The following is a 19,778-nucleotide window of genomic DNA, read 5'->3' as shown; positions in this document are numbered from 1 at the left end:
TAATCATATAATGAACCCTATCACATAACTTCAATAAGTTTTAACAAATATCTCAGTCTTATTTCATTTATACCTCCCCAACTGTACTATTTTGAGGAAATCCAAGACTCAAATAGTTTTATCCATAATTTTTCTATATGCATCCATAAAAAATAAGTGTTCTTTTGTTTAGCACAGGCAATATAGCCAATATTTTTGTTGTTTTTGTTTGTGTTTTTTTGTGTTACGCAGGCCTCTCACTGTTGTGGCCTCTCCTGTTGCGGAGCACAGGCTCCGGACGCGCAGGCTCAGAGGCCATGGCTCACGGGCCCAGCCGCTCCGCGGCATGTGGGATCCTCCCGGACTGGGGCATGAACCCATGTCCCCTGCATGGGCAGGCAGACTCTCAACCACTGTGCCACCAGGGAAGCCCTAGCCAATATTTTATAGTAACTTTAAATGAAGTATAATCTATAAAAATATTTAATCACTATGTTGTATACCTGAAACTACTATAATACTATATGTAAATAAACTGTACTTAAATAAAAAAATAATTTTTCATCATTAAAAAGGGATTCTTTAAAAAAAAGGGATTCTTTTTTGTTTTTTAACATAATTTCAATACCGTTATTACACCTAAAATAATTATAATAGTTCTTAAATATTATCAAACATCAAATCAGCATTCATTGTTCCCAATTTTCTCATAAATTTTTTTCTTGACAATTGGGTTTTGGGGGGTTAATATTTTATGTTATTAATATGTTAATATTTTCCCTTGCTTCCTTTATTTTTGTAATATATTATAAGAATATATAGCAAATATATAAATTTATCTGTAAATGATGCATAGTATTTTACAAGTTAAAGATTTATATAAATCGTATCATATTGTATGATTCTTCTTAATTTGCTTTTTATCTGGTAATATTTTTTTTGTTTGGTAAGATTCTTTCTTGCAGTTCATCCATTTCCACTTCTGAATCATTCATTTTTTTCTTTTCTTTCTTCCCTCCCTTCCTTCCTCCCTTCCTTCCTCCCTTCCTTCCTCCCTTCCTTCCTTCCTTCCTTCCCTCCCTCCCTCCCTCCATTCTTCCTTTTTTTTTTCCGAAGTATAATTCACTTACAACACTATGTTAGTTCAAGGTGCACAACATAGTAATGCAGTATTTCTGTACATCACAAAATGATAACCATGATAATTCTAGTTACCATTTGTCACCATACAAAATGTTTACACTGCTATTGACTATATTCCCCATTCTGTACATTTCACCCCTGTGACTCATTTATTTTGTAACTGGAAGTTTTGTACCTCTTAGTCTCCTCACATATTTCATTCATTCCCCCATCTCCCAAGATGATTCATTAAAAATATATATACTTGTCATTATTAAAAACAATCTGGAATAGGTTACAACCTAATTTTTTACCATTTCAGTTTAAAATTTGGTAAGAGTAAGCGTGTATACTCTAATCAGGCAGTTAAAGGAGGATCTGTATATAAGGAATATATCAACTTTAGCTATTATCTATCATTATTGGCCTGTGTGCATTGTCTGTTCAGGAAATAAAGGCAGACAACAGATCAATGAAGCCTTCAGAACAGAGGATAGCAGTTTCACTGGTGGAGCATTTTGTAAAAACCTGATTATTTTCTCTGTGAGATATTTCTTCCCAGTTTTATTGAGATATAATTGACGTGTAACATTGTATTAAAGTGTATAACGTAATGATTTGATATATGTATCTGTAATATTAGACTGAGGACTTCACATTTTGCTTTTGAAGAAAGGCTACTTAGAATTTTGAAGAGGTGTGGTAAATATACATCTTTGGAGTTCGTGTTAATAGTGGGACAAAGATTGAGTAAACTTTTCAGCAGCAGAAATCCTTGAGGATCCATTTGTTTATTTATTTTTTAAATCACAGTTTGATTGAGAGGAAAGTAGACATGGTTGGATAAAGGGGGAAATTGTTCTAGGATGAGAATATTAAATAATCTAAAGATATAAATTCTTCCAAAGTTAATTTATAGAATGCAGTTTGAAAGAAAATAACTATAGAATTTGCTTTAGAACTTGACAGATCTTAAAGTTCTTCTGGAAGAATAAATAGGTGAGATTATTAAAGAAAAACCTGAATAATAGCTAGTGTAAACTTTCAGTAATTAAATCTTTATGATAACTAGCCCAAGAGTTTATAAATCATTGGAGTAGACTAGCCCTCCAAACAATCAGTTGTGTTTAGAAATTGAATGTAGGGTTTCCCTGGTGGCGCAGTGGTTGGGAGTCCGCCTGCCGATGCAGGGGACGCGGGTTCGTGCCCCGGTCCGGGAGGATCCCACATGCCGCGGAGCGGCTGGTCCTGTGGGCCATGGCCGCTGGGCCTGCGCGTTTGGAGCCTGTGCTCCGCAACGGGAGGGGCCGCAGCGGTGAGAGGCCCGCGTACCGCAAAAAAAAAAAGAAATTGAATGTATTATAGTGGTAAATTATATAATGTATTAATATTTTATAATATATTAACGTAATATATTAAATGGTATTAGAATATTTGCTTTGTGGTTTGATTAAAAATCAGCTTAGTCCTTTACATTGTGTATTTAAATAAATTCTAAATTTATTTAAAATAAATGAAAAAATAAAACCTTAGGAAAACAAAAAGAAAATATTCTCAAATGTTTATCAGAACTTGGTAGGAAGAATGACTTTTAAAACTTGTTTGTGTTAGTCCTGTCTGTCATTTAAAATTTATTCTGTGTAAAAAAACAAAACTGCATATCAGCAACAGTATTAGCCGTAACCATGAAAGTGACAGAAATATAAACTTGTAATCCAGATAAATCTTCCAACAAATTGGTATTTGTTAGCAAGTATGACCAAGGCATATACCTTTATTATGCAGAGAACACATACAAGTTTTTGGTCAAAGTATAAATGCCAATTTAAATAAATTAGCCAATGACATTATGGTACAGTGCTCAAGATGAAAAAGAAGACAACAGGGAAAAATGTATCCCCTTACTAGTAAAAAAACAAAACATTTAAAAGTAAAATTTCATGTCCTTTTCACCCATTAGACATTTAAGAAACTTTTTTTTTTTTACAAAAATCATAATGAATTAGTACATCCATATCTACTGATAATTTAAGCTATTAATAGTCCTTTTGTCCCCTAGCTTTACTGAGGCATAATTGACGTATAAAATTGTAAGATTTTTAAAATGTACATCTTAGTGATTTGATATGTGTATACATTGTGAAAGGATTCCCCTCATTTAGTTAATCAGCATATCCATCACTTCACGTATTTATCTTTGTGTATGTGCATACATGTGTGTTTGAGAGAGAACATTTAGTCTTAGCAAATTTTAATTATACAATACAGTTTTATCAACTATAGTCACCATTTTTTATATTAAATGCTCAAACCTTATTCATTTTATAGCTGAAAGTTTGTACCCTTTTACCAACCTCTCCTTAATTCCCCCATCCCCAGCCACTGGCAGCCACTTTTCTACTGTTTCTATAAGTTTGACTTTCTTTTTTTTTTAGATTCTCATTTAAGTGATATAAGGCAGTATTTGTCTTTCTCTGGCTTATCCACTTAGCATAATGCCCTTGAGGTCCATCCATGTTGTCACTTAACAGATTTTTTAAAAAATCAGTTTGCTGAGTATAGATTCAGTATTGATGCACATTCAGTACGTACGAAAATATTTAGACTCTTGGATCCAAGAATCCCTCTACTGAAGAAATAAAACTGTTCACCAAAAATAATGCTATTTATAATAGAAAAGCCAGTAAGCTGAATGCTTATGATTTATATAATAGTGATAAGCAGGAAAATTTTATGTTATGAATATTATGCATAGTGTACTGGTTAAGAGATGAGTTTGAGTTGAGGCTCTAATTTATTAGCCCTGTGACCTTAGTAGAATTACCTTTTTTTGTCTCATGTTTTTTCATCTGTAAAACTGAGCTAATAAAACCTACTTAATAGTGGGTTTGGTGGATGGATTAAATGAGGTGTAAAGTTTTTAAAATATATACAGGTGTTCCTGGCTTATTATGACTCAGCATGGTAGTGACAGATAGCCAGATAGGTAGGTAGACAACATAGAAACATTCTTATGCTATTTTAATTCAAGTAAATCATGATATAAAATTATTATTATACATAAATACTGATTTTGCAACCAAATATAAATTGCCGTTAACAAACACTGGAAGGAACTAATCCTGTTAGGGCAGTTTGCCCTCCATCTGCCTACTATTTTCTCTAATGTACTTGAATTTGTAATAAAACATGTTTTAAAATTAAAGAATACATGAAATTCACCTAGAGAGAGTTATGAAATACATCAAGACCACATTCTGTAGGAATACAGCTGTCAGATACCTCTCTTGGATTTCGATAGTGATTTTTGCCTCTCCATCCTTCCTGTGGAGAACTCACCTCAAGGGCAATGATATCTACAGCTTGGCACACAGACTATTGTTAGATGCTCAGAAAACATGTGTTAAAAGCATTATTGACTTTTATGTAATAGACCAGTGTATTATAATTTAAATGTGTGGATATTTGTGTATTTTATTTTAAAAGAACAAATCGCTTATAAAATTGAGGTTAGTTTGTGTGACATTGAGTATCTTCTGTGTTCTAAGTAAAGCAGTGGCTAATAAAAGGGAAAGGAGTCATGCCAAGTTGTTAACAATGGGAATATTTAAGGGCATGGGATTACTAGGATCTCATTTATATGAGAATATTATAATGAACATGTTTTAAATTTGACAAAGGACAAAAATGCTTAATTTGAAATATAAGTTCCATATAAACCATCAGGTTTTAAGTTAAGAGTTTTATATTTGGGGTTATAGATGCCATTTAATAGTAATTGTGTTACTTTTGATTTTCTAAAATTATCATGGCATGTTAACAGTCATGCTGGTTAATATAAAATAGCACATGTAAGAAAATTACAAAAATAATTTTTTTAATGAGCTCAATATATTAATAGTAGAAAGATGAAATTCCCTCAAAAAGTGAACATAAACCTAGTGCTAGTATTGTCTTAGTTTTTTGTATTCTTTAAAAAAAATTTTTTTTATTGGAGTATAGTTGATTTACAATGTTGTGTTAGTTTCTGCTGTACAGCAAAGTGAGTCAGTTGTAGATACACATATACCCATTTTTTTTTTATTCTGTTCCCATATAGGTCATTACAGAGTATTGAATAGAATTCCCTGTGCTATTCAGTAGGTTCTTATTAATTGTATTCTTTTATTCAGTGTATATTTTAGCAGAGTATTTAAAGCTTAAATTGGATATTTTGGTTTTCATTAGTGTTGCATTTTGTTTTATTTTAGCTTCTCACCATGGCTAACTAAAATTCTTTTTTTACTTTTCAAGGAAAGCAAGTCTTGCTCTGATTCGAAAAATGATTCATTTTTGCTCTGAAGCACTCTTGAAAGAAGTTTGTGATTCTGATGTTGGTCACAATTTGCCTACAGTACTAGTGGAAATCACTGCAACAGTTCTTGATCAAGAGGTCAGTTTATTATCTTTATTGAAATTCCTGTAGCTTTAATTCCCATTAGATAGTAGTCAGTAAAATAATTTAACTTGTGTCCTAATTTTATTAAATCATTTTGTCTGTACAAATGATTGCATTTGTCTACTCCACGCAGCTAAACTTATTTTTATCATTTTCCCTTAATTTCCTTTTTTTTCCCCCCAGGACGATGATGATGGCCACTTGCTGGCTTTGCAAATCATAAGGGACTTAGTAGATAAAGGTGGTGATATTTTTTTGGATCAGCTAGCCAGACTTGGTGTAATTAGCAAAGTGTCAACTTTGGCAGGTCCTTCCTCTGATGATGAGAATGAAGAGGAATCAAAACCAGAAAAAGTGAGTGGTCTTAATTGCAATGGTATCTATCAGGAATAGGGTTTCTTTTGAGGAAATGTAGTTCCAGTTACAATGGGTTTTGACAAAATAATGGCAGTATGGAGTAGTATTATAATTTTTTAAAATTTGGTCACTTTTCTTTTAAAATACATCATTGGTAAAATTTAAAACTTGAAGAAAAGTTGCAAATAAAGAATATCAGAATATCCTCTATCCAAAATCACTAATTATTGACATTTTGCTCCATTTGCTTTGTTACTTACAAAGACACACGTGTGCACGCACATTTAAAATATATTTTTTGAGGGAATTTCCTGGCGGTCCAAGGGTTGGGACTCCGAGCTTTCACTGCCAAGCGCCCGGGTTCGATCCCTGGTCGGGGAACTAAGATCCCATAAGCCGCGTGGTATGGCCAAAATAATAATAATAATGATGATAATAATAAAATATATAATTTGAGAGAAGCTGGATAATAGTGCCCCTTTTTGTAAATTTATTTATTTATTTTTGTTTTGTTTTGGCCGCACCTCGTGGCATGTGGAACTTCCCTAAATAGGGATTGAACCCGTGCCCTCTGCAGTGGAAGCACGGAGTCTTAACCACTGGATCGCCAGGGAAGTCAGTGCCCCTTTTTATACCTAAAATCTTCACCAAAAAACCAGGACATTGTCTTATAGAATCCTAGTATAGTTATTAAAATCAGGAAATTTAATATTTATAGAAAATGTTATCTAACCCAGAGACTGTATTCAAATTTGCCATTGCCCTAATAGCAATGCCCTCCTACGGCCCACGCTACCCCCCCGCCAGAATCCAGTCTAGGAGCACAGTACATTTCGTTGTCATGTTGTTCCATTTCTCAGCCTTTCTTTTTCTTTCATAGCCTTGGCATTTTTTTGAAGAGGACAGACCACTTAATTTGGACAATGACCCTCACGTTGTGTTTGTGCCATGTTTCTTCATAACTAGATTCAGGTTGTGTGTTTTTAAGCAGAAAGACTATAGAGGTGATGTTATGGCCTTCTCATGTGTAAAATGTGCCTTTTTAGAGGCACATGATGTCTGTTTGCGCTCTTGCTGTTGACGTTAACTTGGATCAGTTGGTTGTGTTTGTTTCTACCAGGTGTCTCTATTGTAAAGATTTTTATTTTTTTTTTGCGGTACACGGGCCTCTCACTGCTGTGGCGCCTCCCGTTGCGGAGCACAGGCTCCGGACGCGCAGGCCCAGTGGCCATGGCTCACAGGCCCAGCCGCTCCACGGCATGGGGGACCCTCCCGGACCGGGGCACGAACCCGTGTGCCCTGCATCGGCAGGCGGACTCTCAACCACTGAGCCACCAGGGAAGCCCTGTAAAGATACTTTTTCCCTTTTGTAATTAATAAGTAATTTGTGGGGAGATAATTTGAGACTGTGCAAATACGCTGTTTCTCTTTAAACCTTTATCCACTAGTTTCAGTACCTATCGATAATTCTTGCCTTAGATTGCAAATTTAAAAATATGCCTTATTTGTCTCTACCAATTGACAGCAATGACTTAGTCCTACCATTTAGTGAATGCTTCCTACATATTAGTGGCTGAGTATTAACAGTTTTGAGAGAATGGTAGAGTATGGATTGTAATTGTAGAATCCTGAGTGGTTTAGTGTATATGTGTGTTTCCTAAATTACTGGAGATTTAACAAAAAACAAAACAAGAAGTGATATCTGGGTTCATCCCCCTGGAATTCTTTCATTCAAGAAATAGGTTACAGATCCAGCGGTCTTTGTAGAAGTTAACAAGCAAACATTTATATGAAAATGATAGGAACCTACAATAGCCAAAGCATCCTTGAAAATGAACAAAGTTGAAGGACATACACCAGCAGATTTCAAGTCTTATTATAAATCTATAGTAAGCAAGAAAGTGTGGTAGTGGTGTAAAAATAGATTAATGACCCACACATATATGGTCAGTTGTTCAAAGAAAGTGCTAAGATAATTCAGTCACAAAAGGATGGTCTCTTTAAAAATGATGCTTGAACAAGTGGATAACATGCAGAAATATGAAATCTTACCCCTTTTAACAAAAAAAGAAATCATGAACTGAAATGGATGCGCTAAAACTGTAAGGCTTCTTAGAGGAAAAAGAAGAAAATCTTAGTGACCTTGAGCTTGACAGAGATTTCTTAGATAGGACATTAAAAGATTATAAAAGAACAAAAAAAATAAATTGTTTTCATTAAAATTAAACCTTTGTTCTTCACACTACATTATTATTTTTTAATATATTTATTTATTTATTTGGCTGCACGGGGTCTTAGTTGCAGCACACGGGATCTTCATTGTAGCATGCAGGGTCTTTAGTTGAGACATGCAGGATCTTTTAGTTGCAGCATGTGAACTTTTAGTTGCGGCACGTGGGATCTAGTTCCCTGATCAGGGATCGAACCCGGGCCCCCGGCATTCGGAGTGGAATCTTAGCCACTGGACCACCAGGGAAGTCCCCAAAATACATTATCTGGAAATGAGAAGACAAGCCAGAAAATTCTTTGAGATTTATCTTTATTCTTTGAAAATATCTTCTTCTTTTGTTTGTTTTTTGACTGCGCTACATGGCTTGTGGGATCTTGGTTCTCTGACCATAGATTGAACCCCTACCCCCTGCAGTGGAAGCATGAAGTCCTAACCAGTGGACTGATTTTGGCCTTCATTTTTTTTTTCTATTTTATAAATAAATTTATTTATTTATTTATGCTGTGTTGGGTCTTCTTGCTGCATGCGGGCATTCTCTAGTTGCAGTGAGTGGCAGCTACTCTTTGTTGCCATGCACGGGTTTCTCATTGCGGTGGCTTCTCTTGTTGAGGAGCACGGGCTCTAGGCACGCAGGCTTCACTAGTTGTGGCTCGCAGGCTCTAGAGCACAGGCTCAGTAGTTGTGGTGCACGGGCTTAGTTGCTCTGTGGCACGTGGGATCTTCCTGGACCAAGGTTCGAACCCATGTCCCCAGCACTGGCAGGTGGATTCTTCGCCACCGCACCACCCGTGAAGTCCCTTGGCCTTCATTTTCAATGGACATTTTCAGTTCCTACAGGGACTCTTGGCTGATCATTTTCCAGCACTTGAAGAGATATTTCATTGTCACCTGATGTGCATAGTCTCTACTGAGACGTTTTCTTCCTCTGGCTGTTTTTAAGACTTTATAACTTGTTTTTAGCGATTTGACTTTGATGTGCTTAGCTGTTTGGTTTGTGTGTGTGCATGCACATGTGGGTTTTCTGCCCCTGCTCGGGATTATTTAATATTTTTTGGTCTGTGGGCTTACAGTTACATCACATTTGGAAAAATTTTGAACTGTTGGTATGATGATTTTCCACTCTGGCTGTTAGGAATGCAAATGTCTGACCACCCTGTGTGACCTCTGAATTGTTCACCTTACCATTTTCAAGTCATTCTTTGCCCTGCCTTATGGAACATCACCGGTACACAGATGGGCTGGTACTCAGTAGAGATGTCCTGGTGACCACTTTGCACATTTCTAGAGGCCTTTTGTGCTTGACTCCCTGATCCTGAACTCATCCACCACATATTCCATTTGCCTTAAACTCTTCAAACACAGATCTCCATTTCCTCAACTTACAGTGCTGGCCTCTATGTTCCTTCTTCTTAAGACCTTAGCCAGAAACTCTGTCTGAGCCTAAGGGGCTTACCTTATTTGTTTCTGTTTTCTGGGAGATCATGCAGTCCTGTGTTGCTTGTTATCCAGTATTTGAAAACACTTTTTCATGTATTTTGTCTGTTTTTTTTAGTTGTTGACAGTGGATAGGCAAGTCTTGGTCCTTATTAATCTATCATGGCCTGGAGCACAAGTACTATGTTTAGGGAAATTTATAATCCAATTTTAGTGTTATAAGCTAAGTACTACTTCAGGGAAGAAGCATGTAAAAGATACATTTAAAACAATTTTAAGTATAATAAGTCTTCATAAAGTTTAAAAGTACTTTACCCATACACGCATGCATGCACACACATGCCAAGATCATATATGTTAATGATGAATATTCTTAATATTAAATGTTGTCAACAGAATAAAAATTTTTTGGATGCCGGGGTAGGCAAACAGTGTTTACAAGTTATTTTTCTTTTAAACACGCTATAGCTAACATTTTGATGATTATAGGAATAATCCAGTATATTTGATTCACTTGGCTAAGGGTGGGAACTTATAAATTATATTGTTAAAACACATTTCTGGTGATTCTTTTGCACCCTAGGTTTGGATACCATTGATCTGGTGTAAACATTCATTTTTTACAAATAATCTGTTAGGCCCAGAGATAGGGTGAGTTTATCAAGTCCTAGATAATTAGCTAATTGTGTGTAAACCTAATCCATTTGTCTTCTTTACCTTTATACCTGGAAATATTATAACTTTGGTTATTATGTGAATTTCTTGACTTTTTTTTAGGATGGACTTTTAAGATTATAGGTAATTAGTTGAATCAGAATATGTATTAAAATACAGGCAGATGGATATTATATTCAGGATGTTTTAATTCTGAATTTGATTCATGGTCATGTTTTTTTAAGTACTTATGAATATTTGGAATATAAGTTATTTCCCATGTTTCATTGAATAATTTTACACATTTAGGAAGATGAACCACAGGAAGATGCTAAAGAATTGCAGCAGGGTAAGCCATATCATTGGAGAGACTGGTCCATCATTAGGGGAAGGGACTGTTTATATATATGGAGTGATGCAGCAGCCTTGGAACTATCTAATGGCAGTAATGGATGGTTTAGATTTATCTTGGATGGAAAACTTGCCACCATGTATTCAAGTGGTAGTCCTGAAGGTGGATCGGATAGTTCAGGTAATATTTTGTTTCTGTTAAAATGTTTTACTAGTTTCTGTAATTTTGATAATTTGTTTTTCTGCTCATATTTTTGCCACCATTGTCATAGCAGTAGCACGTCCTTGTTGATCATATGGCCGTTTCTTTAATATTAACAGAGAAAAATGATTGTACCATGAAAGCATTTCATACTTTTTTATTGTATGAGACAAGGAATAGCATTGTATCAATATCTACTTTTACTGTCTCCATCCTTTAGGTAAAGGTGCCTCTTATCACGTAATGATGAATTGCACATGTGTGATGCTGTCTCAAATTATATCTTTTCCCAAAAGCCTTCTACTTTAAAAAAATTATGGCTGTAGGATTGTTTTAATGCTTGAACCTAAATAATATCAAACCAGTGAGAGTATATCAGAACAAAACTTTGATGAAAGTTTTTTAATAAAATTGATATTTCAATAGGTAGTTTCCTTAAAAAAATGGAATATTTGAAAGGAATGAAGTTTTAAAACAAACATTTTGTCTTTATAGAAAGCAGAAGTGAATTCTTAGAGAAGTTACAAAGAGCTCGAGGCCAAGTAAAGCCATCTACTTCAAGTCAACCTATACTCTCAGCACCAGGACCCACTAAACTCACTGTAGGGAATTGGTCACTAACATGTTTGAAAGAAGGAGAAATTGCTATTCATAACTCAGATGGCCAGCAAGCAACGATATTGAAAGAAGATTTACCTGGTTTTGTGTTTGAATCTAATAGAGGAACCAAGCATTCATTTACTGCAGAAACTTCTCTGGGTAAGTATGTAGGTATGTCAGTCTAACAGATAAGAATAAATGAATATGTTAAATTGTAATAAAATATGTTCTGTGAAATAACTTTTTTTTTTTTTTTAAGGTTCAGAATTTGTGACTGGCTGGACTGGCAAAAGAGGCAGAAAACTAAAATCTAAGTTAGAAAAAACTAAGCAAAAGGTATTATTTATGGGATTTGCTTTGTTTTTTGTCTTTTATACTGATGTAGCAAGGCTTCAGGGGTAGATTGTAGGCATTTAAAAAATTGAGCCATGTAACATAAGCTACCCTAATCTAATGTATTTTTAGTTTTCCTCTTTCTGTGCTTATTATCTTATTTTCCACAATATGTATACATTTACTTATAGTTTTTATACTATAAGTAAACACTTATAGTTTTTATATTTTAAGTATAAAAAAACTTACAGTTTTTATACTATAAGTAAACATCAACATTAAAATAGAAACAAAATTGAGACAAAGTATAAAATTTAAATTATTTTAAAACTATGTGAGTTATTAATGTCACAGAAACTTTAAACTCATGCTTTAATTATGATTAATGATAGTAATTTTAGTGATGTAGTGGGATTGAAAATGCATTATTATAATTTACAGTCTTGATTTAATACTTCGTGATGAATCAATTTGAATTCCTGGTTCTAGATTCAGATAATTTGATGCTTAGTTTAATGGCCATCTCAGATGAAACCACTGTTTCAAAAAGATACAGGAGCAAATATGTTACTGACTCCAGGAGCAAATATGTTATTGACTCATATTACTAATTTTTAAATTCTATCCATTTATTATGCATTGGTTTTTTCAAAAATAAAGCCATTATATTTCTCTCTTTCTTTTTTTTGTTTAAATTGGGGTATAGTTGTTTTCCAATGTTATGTTAGTTTCCACTGTACAGTGAAGCAAAGTAAAGTTCCCTGTGCTATACAGCAGTTTATTAGTTATGTTTTATACATATTAGTGTACATATGTCAGTCCCAATCTCCCAGTTCATCCTACCCCACCCCACCCCACTTTCCACCCCCCTTGGTGTCCATACGTTTGTTTCCTACATCCATGTCTCTATATTATATTTCTTTTTTAAAAAAAGTATTTATTTATTTATTCATTCATTCATTCGGCTCTGCCAGGTCTTAGTTGTGGCACTCGGGATCTTCATTGCTGTATGCGAGTTCTTGGTTGTGGCATGCTGGATCTTCAGTTGCAGCATGCAGGATCCTCAGTTGCAGCATGTGTGCTCTTTAGATGAGGCATGGGAACTCTTAGTTGTGGCATGCGAACTGTTAGTTGTGGCAGGCGAACTCTTAGTCGCAGCATGTGGGATCTAGTTTCCTGACCAGGGTTCGAACCCGGGCCCCCTGCATTGGGAGGGCAGAGTGTTAACCACTGGACCACCAGGGAAGTCCCAAGCCATTATATGTCCATCTTTATTATATCAATTGTTCTTGAATTTTTTAATTTTTAAAAGAGAAAATAAAATCTCATAGTTAGATTCAGTATCTTCTGATGACACATTTTTATTTTACCTAAAATAATGATATAGTTTTTTCATATAGTATGTGAAGAATGCTTTTGGGTGATTGGGATAGGGGGGTACTTGTGTGGCTTTGGCCATAGGAATAGCCATGAGGGGTTTTATTTGGAGCACTGTATTATATAATATATATATGTTATATATATTATATATATTCATTCATGTCTTCATTTCCAGTTGTAAATTTGCTAGGCTATCCCAAAGATATTCCACATTTCCACATGCTAGACCTAGGAAAGAAAATTGCTTGCTTGCTTGCTTGCTTGCTTTCTCTTTCTCTCTCTCTCTCTCTTTCTTGCTTTCTTTAATTTATAAATGTATATTACCTCTATAGCTATATATATTATTCCATGATTGCTTCTGTCTTTTTCAAAAAAGAGTGTGAAGCCAGAGGTTTTTTTCCAATTCAGGATATCTTAAGGGCATTTGAGGAAGAAATATCTCAATTGAGGGTAGCCATTAGATGGTAAAAGGAATTTGAACTAAATACAGTTTTCATTTTCATGATAGTTATGTTCTATAAAGCTGCCATGAATACTGAACCATTGTTTCTTGGAGAAATACAGGTTTAGGTTCCTGTGAGGCTCTGGTCACATTTTTAAAGTTTTTTTTTTTTTTTTTTTTTTTTTTTGGTGCGCGGACCTCTCACTGTTGTGGCCTCTCCTGTTGCGGAGCACAGGCTCCGGATGCGCAGGCCCAGCGGCCATGGCTCACGGGCCCAGCCGCTCCGCGGCATGTGGGATCTTCCCGGACCGGGGCACGAACCTGTGTCCCCTGCATCGGCAGGCAGACTCCCAACCACTGCGCCACCAGGGAAGCCCACATTTTTAAAGTTTTTGCTGCACTGTGCTTGCCGAAAAATGACTGTGAAAAGTGCTGCAAGTATTGATTTGTGGATTACAAATGAATTTTAGTGACTAGTTGATTTCACAAATATTAAATTCTCAAATAATGAGGCTCAGCTGTAATTCTTTATAAAGCTACCGGTCAGCTTTCTCAGGAGTTTTTTGGAATAACTGGTGGTGTATTAACCAACAAATCTAGATTAACTCCCAGGGAACTGAACTTTTACAGTACAAAAGAAAAGTAAATCAAGGAGGATATAGTCTCAGTCCTGTAGTTTCATTTTCTTAAAAAAATATGATTATGGATTCAGATCCTTGAAATCAGTAGTAAATCAGTGATCATGTGGCTATTTTGCATATTAAAGTAGTATATATCAACATATAGTAATTTTAGGTAAAAATAATTTTAACTATTAGTTTTAACCTGTTTTTATTTCTTAATATTGTTTATAAAGGAATATTTTCTTCAGTGTTGTCTGATATCCAGAACTTATCTTTTAATTCTGAAAGGCATACTAAAATAGAATGGGAAGGTACTATTAATTCATTTAGGGAGTGAAATTTTTTGTTACATTAGAGCTATGCTTATGATTTAAATGAAATCACATAAATCTTAAATTTACATTATTTAAGCATATATTTTAAAGAATGTTACGTACTAACTTTCATCAGACCCAAGCCTTGGACATGTGTGGGTTTCTCTCTCAAATAACATTAATTTAACTTAAATGAGAGGTAATTAGTACCCAAACTGATAATACAGTCATTCTTTCTCTTGATGAAATATATAAATACATGAGCATCATATATATTTTGTGTGAATAAATAGAAAAAAGACATAATAACCTAAAGTACACCCCAGAGTGTTAAAAGGTTCAACTTCAGTTGATGGAATTATAGATGGCTTAATTTTCTTTCTTTCTTTCTTTCTTTTTTTTTGCTTATTTGTATTTTCTAATTGGTTCACCATAAAACAGGTTACTTTTATTAAAAAGAGCGAAGTGACCTTTTTATAGGTTTAATTTGATTTAAATGAAATAAGCTCCTATTTGGTATATGAATACAAAGTTTAAAACTTAAAATTATAAGATCTTCGATTTGACATTGCTAAAATCTGCTAGAGTAGTTTTTCAACCATGGGAACTTCTTGATGTATATGAATAGAAGTAGTAACATTTTTTGGAACTTGATACTGGCACAAACATCTTAATTCTAAAGGTTGCATGTATATATTTAAAAGGAAGATTTGGTAAAATTATTAATTGTAGTAAAGATTCACATTTACTATTTTTATTTTGGTAGGTACGAACTATGGCTCGAGATTTATATGATGACCACTTTAAAGCTGTTGAAAGCATGCCTCGTGGAGTAGTGGTAACACTCAGAAACATAGCAACTCAGTTAGAGTCATCTTGGGAACTTCATACAAATAGACAAGTATGTTAGCCTCTAGATTTTATGACACACAGTGATCTTGGTTTCCTTTTTTCCTGCATTACTATCTCTTTATTGTGATAAAATTTTATATTCTGGGTATTTGATTAGGGGATCAGAAAATGATCACCCATGGGCTAAATTTTGTATGGTTTTGTGAGGTAAGAAGGGTTTTTACATTTCTAAATGGTTGAACACAAATCAAAAGTAAGAATAATATTTCATGATACCTGAAAATTATATGCATGTGTAAAGTCAGTGTCCATAGTAGTTTTATTGCTCACAGCCATGCTCATTTATTTACATATTGTCCGTGACTGCTTTAGTGGCCACAATGGCAGACTTAAATAGGTGTGACCAAGATATGTGATGTGGCCTGTGAAGCCTAAAATATTTATAGTCGGCCCTTTACAAAAGAGTTTACCAGGCCTGGTAGAGATAATTTGCATTAATAATTTGAATTTCTTAATCTAATTTAGTATCTAATTTATTTTCATGGTAATTGATGCTCTGATAAATTAAGTATGTTAAGACCTGTTTGTTTTTTCGATTGTCTTTTAAAAAGTTTTTGTTTCTTTTAGTGTATTGAGAGTGAGAACACTTGGAGAGATTTAATGAAGACAGCTTTAGAAAATCTAATTGTACTTTTGAAGGATGAAAACACAATTTCACCATATGAAATGTGCAGTAGTGGCTTGGTGCAAGCGCTTCTTACTGTTTTAAATAATGTAAGTTTATGAAGTAGTACAGAATGAGGTATATAGTTAAAAAAAATATTTTTAACTACACTTTGACAGAGCGAGATTTACTTTGTTTTTGTCAAGATGTATTAAAAACAGTAGTAAATGTTAACATTTATAATTTTTCCAGCCTTTCAAGTTTTATGATTAGTTTGAGCCAGTTGAATTAAATAATTGAGTTTATTTAGATTTTTTTGGTTACCTGATTATAATTTGTTCAAGATTTGTTTGAACAAAACACTTGCTTGTAGTAGCCTAAGATATAACATTATTCACTGCTGTGATTCCCTCATAACATAAAATGGAGTTAGTCTATAGGCCTTTTTAAATACCTAAAATATTTGCATAAAATTAATTTATGAGCATTGGCAATTTAGGAAGTTTATGTGAATATTTGACAAGTAATTGCTAATAACCTTATATTTCTCTTCAATTTAGACTGCGTTACTATCTCTTTATTGTGATAAAATTTTTTCCTTTATTTTAATGAAAAGTGTGTATATATATATACACCCCCACACACACTTATATTTTAACAAATTCTAACAGAATAAATTATGAAAAGTGAAGGTTTTCTCCCCATTTTAGTTCTGTTTGCCATTTTAATATCTTGCTCTTAATCATTGTACTTTAACTGCAGTGTCTCGTGTTTCCTTCATTATTTTTACCATTTGTATTTATTCTCATTTATTAAAATTATATTGATATAGCATCACTTAGTAGTATCTATTAAATCATTGTTTTGATATACCAGTCATATTTTTTCTAATACTAATTAATGTAAATAGTACTGTTAAAATGCAAAATGTTCATAAATAATCTGAAATTACCTTGCATACCACTACACTTTGAGAAAAGGAGTATAATTGCCACTTCATTATGAACACTGAAGATATTAGCCATGATCTACTAGTCATATAATGAAAAGAATTTTAATTGAAAGAAAATAATGATTTCACTTGTATTGATAATTTTGTAATATATAAATATTCATCTTGCAGAATGTGTTTCGATAAATTTCAGTAACAGCCCTAAAACTTTTTTTTTCCTTTTTTTTTTTTAGAGCATGGATTTAGATATGAAGCAAGATTGTAGTCAACTGGTAGAGAGAATAAATGTTTTTAAAACAGCCTTTAGTGAAAATGAAGATGATGAAAGGTAAATCCCCAAATTTCTTTTAATTTGATGTTTGCAGTGTTTGCAAGTTGATAGATTTCCTTTAAAATAGAGCCTAGTATAGTGTTTATACACAAAGTAGGAACTTTTTTATTCAGTACAAAAGTAGCTTATATTATAAATAAATAAAAAAGGAAAGATTTTTAAAGTATTTTTTAATCTAATGGAATAAAAGGAAGATTACATGTCTGCTGTGAATGCAACTGACCTCATTTTAAATTAGATAATCTTTAAGATACAAGTGGAAATTTGAACACTGATTAAATATTTGTTGATATTAAGTAGTAATTGTTCATTACCTTTTAGGTGTGGCAATGATATTTTATTTTTTAAGAATCCTTTTGTAGGGGTACATACTCAGTATTTCTGGGTGAAATGATATGTTATTTGGCATTTTCTTTTTTTTAAAATTTTTTATAAATTTATTTATTTATTTTTATTTTTGGCTGCGCTGGGTCTTTGTTGCTGCCTGTGGGCTTTCTGTAGTTGCAGTGAGCGGGGGCTACTCTTCGTTGTGGTGCACGGGCTTCTCATTGCAGTGGCTTCTCTTGTTGTGGAGCGTGGGCTCTAGGTACATGGGCTTCAGTAGTTGTGGCTCATGGGCTCTAGAGCACGGGCTCAGTAGATGTGGAGCACAGGCTTAGTTGCTCCGTGGCACGTGGTATCTTCCCAGACCAGGACTTGAACCCTGCGTTGGCAGGCACATTCTTAACCACTGCGCCACTAGGGAAGTCCCCTGGCATTTTCTTTGAAATACACAGGAAGGAGAGAAATGGGTGGGGATATAGATAGAAATCAATTGGCTATTAGTAGGTAATTGTTGAAGCTGGGTCATGAGTTGCTGAAGGTGCATTTTACTATTTTATTACTTTTGAATGTGATTGAATTTTTAAAATAATAAGCGAAATTCAATTAATTCCATTAATTTTAAATACCATTTTAAATGAGTGCATATTACATTATATGGATATATAATAATTTATTGAAATAGTCTATTAAACATATTGGCTGTTTGCAAATTATTACTAATACTAAAATGTAAGTGTCTTGGTGGAAACATCTTTTTACATAAATTCCTTTAAATTGTATTACTGAGTTATTGATGATGTTTTAAAGGTTTTTAGTATAAATTGTCATGTTGTTTTCCAGAAATATTATACCAGTGTTGCCTTGCCAACAATACTGTCATTTTCAAAACTTTGCTGCTTTATATATTCTTTTATATGTATCAGATATTATATAATAAAATTGTTTAAACTTTAAAAAATAAATTACATGTTAAATTATACATTACTTTTTTTTTTTTTTTTTTTTTTTGCGGTACGCGGGCCTCTCACTGCTGTGCTGTGGCCTCTCCCGTTGCGGAGCACAGGCTCTGGACGCGCAGGCCCAGCGGCCATGGCTCACGGGCCCAGCCGCTCTGCGGCATGTGGGATCTTCCCAGACCGGGGCACAAACCCGCATCCCCTGCATCGGCAGGCGGACTCCCAACCACTGCGCCACCAGAGAAGCCCAAATTATACATTACTTTGAATGCAGTTGATGAACATTTCATAAGAAAAATGAAATATTTTATTAAGTGAAGAAATTGAGTTATAAGATTATTTTTGCTTACTCATGTAGCTAATACAAAATTAATCTTCTCTTTGATTAATAAAGAAAGTAGGGGGTCTGTATGAGGTTGGTTATTACAGTTTCTTTATGAACTTTAGCATGAACTTATATAAAAGCTCTTAACGATTATTTTTTTCCCTAGTCGACCAGCTGTTGCATTAATCCGAAAGTTAATAGCTGTACTAGAATCTATTGAACGTCTACCTCTCCATTTGTATGATACACCAGGATCCACTTATAACCTCCAGGTAACCATGGAAAATGCAGCTGCTGTTATTGCTGAATGCATTTAGGAGCAGGCTTAGATAGTTTTCTTTTAAAAAACAAAACCAAAAAACTTTTATATTTTATTAAAGAACGATTGTGCTTAATCTTTAACCTTTAATGACATTTGATTGTTCTTTTTAATGACTCTTGAATGTATTGGTATTTTAATGTTTATTTTAGATTTTAAATCATATTTGGTAGGTCATATTTGGCGAAAGACACCTTATCAGTGGGAAAGCAGTAAAGAGAGTCCTTCTGTTCTAGAATTATGAGTTAAGTCCCTTCGTCTCTGAGTGTATCTCAACATATGAGAAAATGTGAAAATATTTTAGGCACAGGTTTTTTTTCTTGCTTTCTATATGTCATGTTTAGAACCAGATGGCCTTCCTTAGCTATTTCTATTGATTTTTGAAATCTGTCATTATCACATGGTTTTATAAAAATCCTGTTTTCTTCCTGAATGTCACTTGGTTGACATTCTTATTAATTCATTAAATTATTCTTTTGTTAGCATCTAGTATCCAGATATTAACAGACAAAACAAATAATTCTTACTGCTAATATTCCAAAACAGATCTTTATCACATCTTTTGTAGGTTACTTTGGTATTTTCTAGCATGTTCT

At 33.9% G+C, this 19,778-nt stretch overlaps 1 protein-coding gene across 12 annotated transcripts in view; it reads left to right on the top strand.

Annotated features, from left to right (window-relative positions):
- HECTD1 (HECT domain E3 ubiquitin protein ligase 1) overlaps positions 1-19,778 on the top strand; it is a 102,421-nt gene that overhangs the window by 38,717 nt on the left and 43,926 nt on the right. For 11 of the 12 annotated variants that reach the window (XR_016392157.1, XM_089907558.1, XM_089907557.1 and 8 more), the window contains 9 exons: positions 5,395-5,533; positions 5,723-5,893; positions 10,524-10,746; positions 11,263-11,526; positions 11,627-11,703; positions 15,226-15,360; positions 15,939-16,085; positions 17,161-17,255; positions 19,030-19,135. Coding sequence is in view for 11 of the 12 variants with exons in the window: in XM_089907558.1 (XP_089763684.1) it covers positions 5,395-5,533; positions 5,723-5,893; positions 10,524-10,746; positions 11,263-11,526; positions 11,627-11,703; positions 15,226-15,360; positions 15,939-16,085; positions 17,161-17,255; positions 19,030-19,135 (1,357 nt within the window). In the remaining variant the exon portion in view is untranslated. The remainder of the gene's footprint in view (positions 1-5,394; positions 5,534-5,722; positions 5,894-10,523; positions 10,747-11,262; positions 11,527-11,626; positions 11,704-15,225; positions 15,361-15,938; positions 16,086-17,160; positions 17,256-19,029; positions 19,136-19,778) is intronic. The other variant, XM_089907552.1, reaches the window with a different exon arrangement.

This window comes from Delphinapterus leucas, chromosome 2 (assembly GCF_059928025.1).
Source record: "Delphinapterus leucas isolate spDelLeu-1000000601 "Yukka" chromosome 2, BTC_Dleu_Yukka2, whole genome shotgun sequence".
Lineage (NCBI taxonomy): Eukaryota > Metazoa > Chordata > Mammalia > Artiodactyla > Monodontidae > Delphinapterus > Delphinapterus leucas.
Note: the sequence above shows the minus strand (reverse complement) of the source record. Positions and strands in the feature narration are given on the sequence as shown.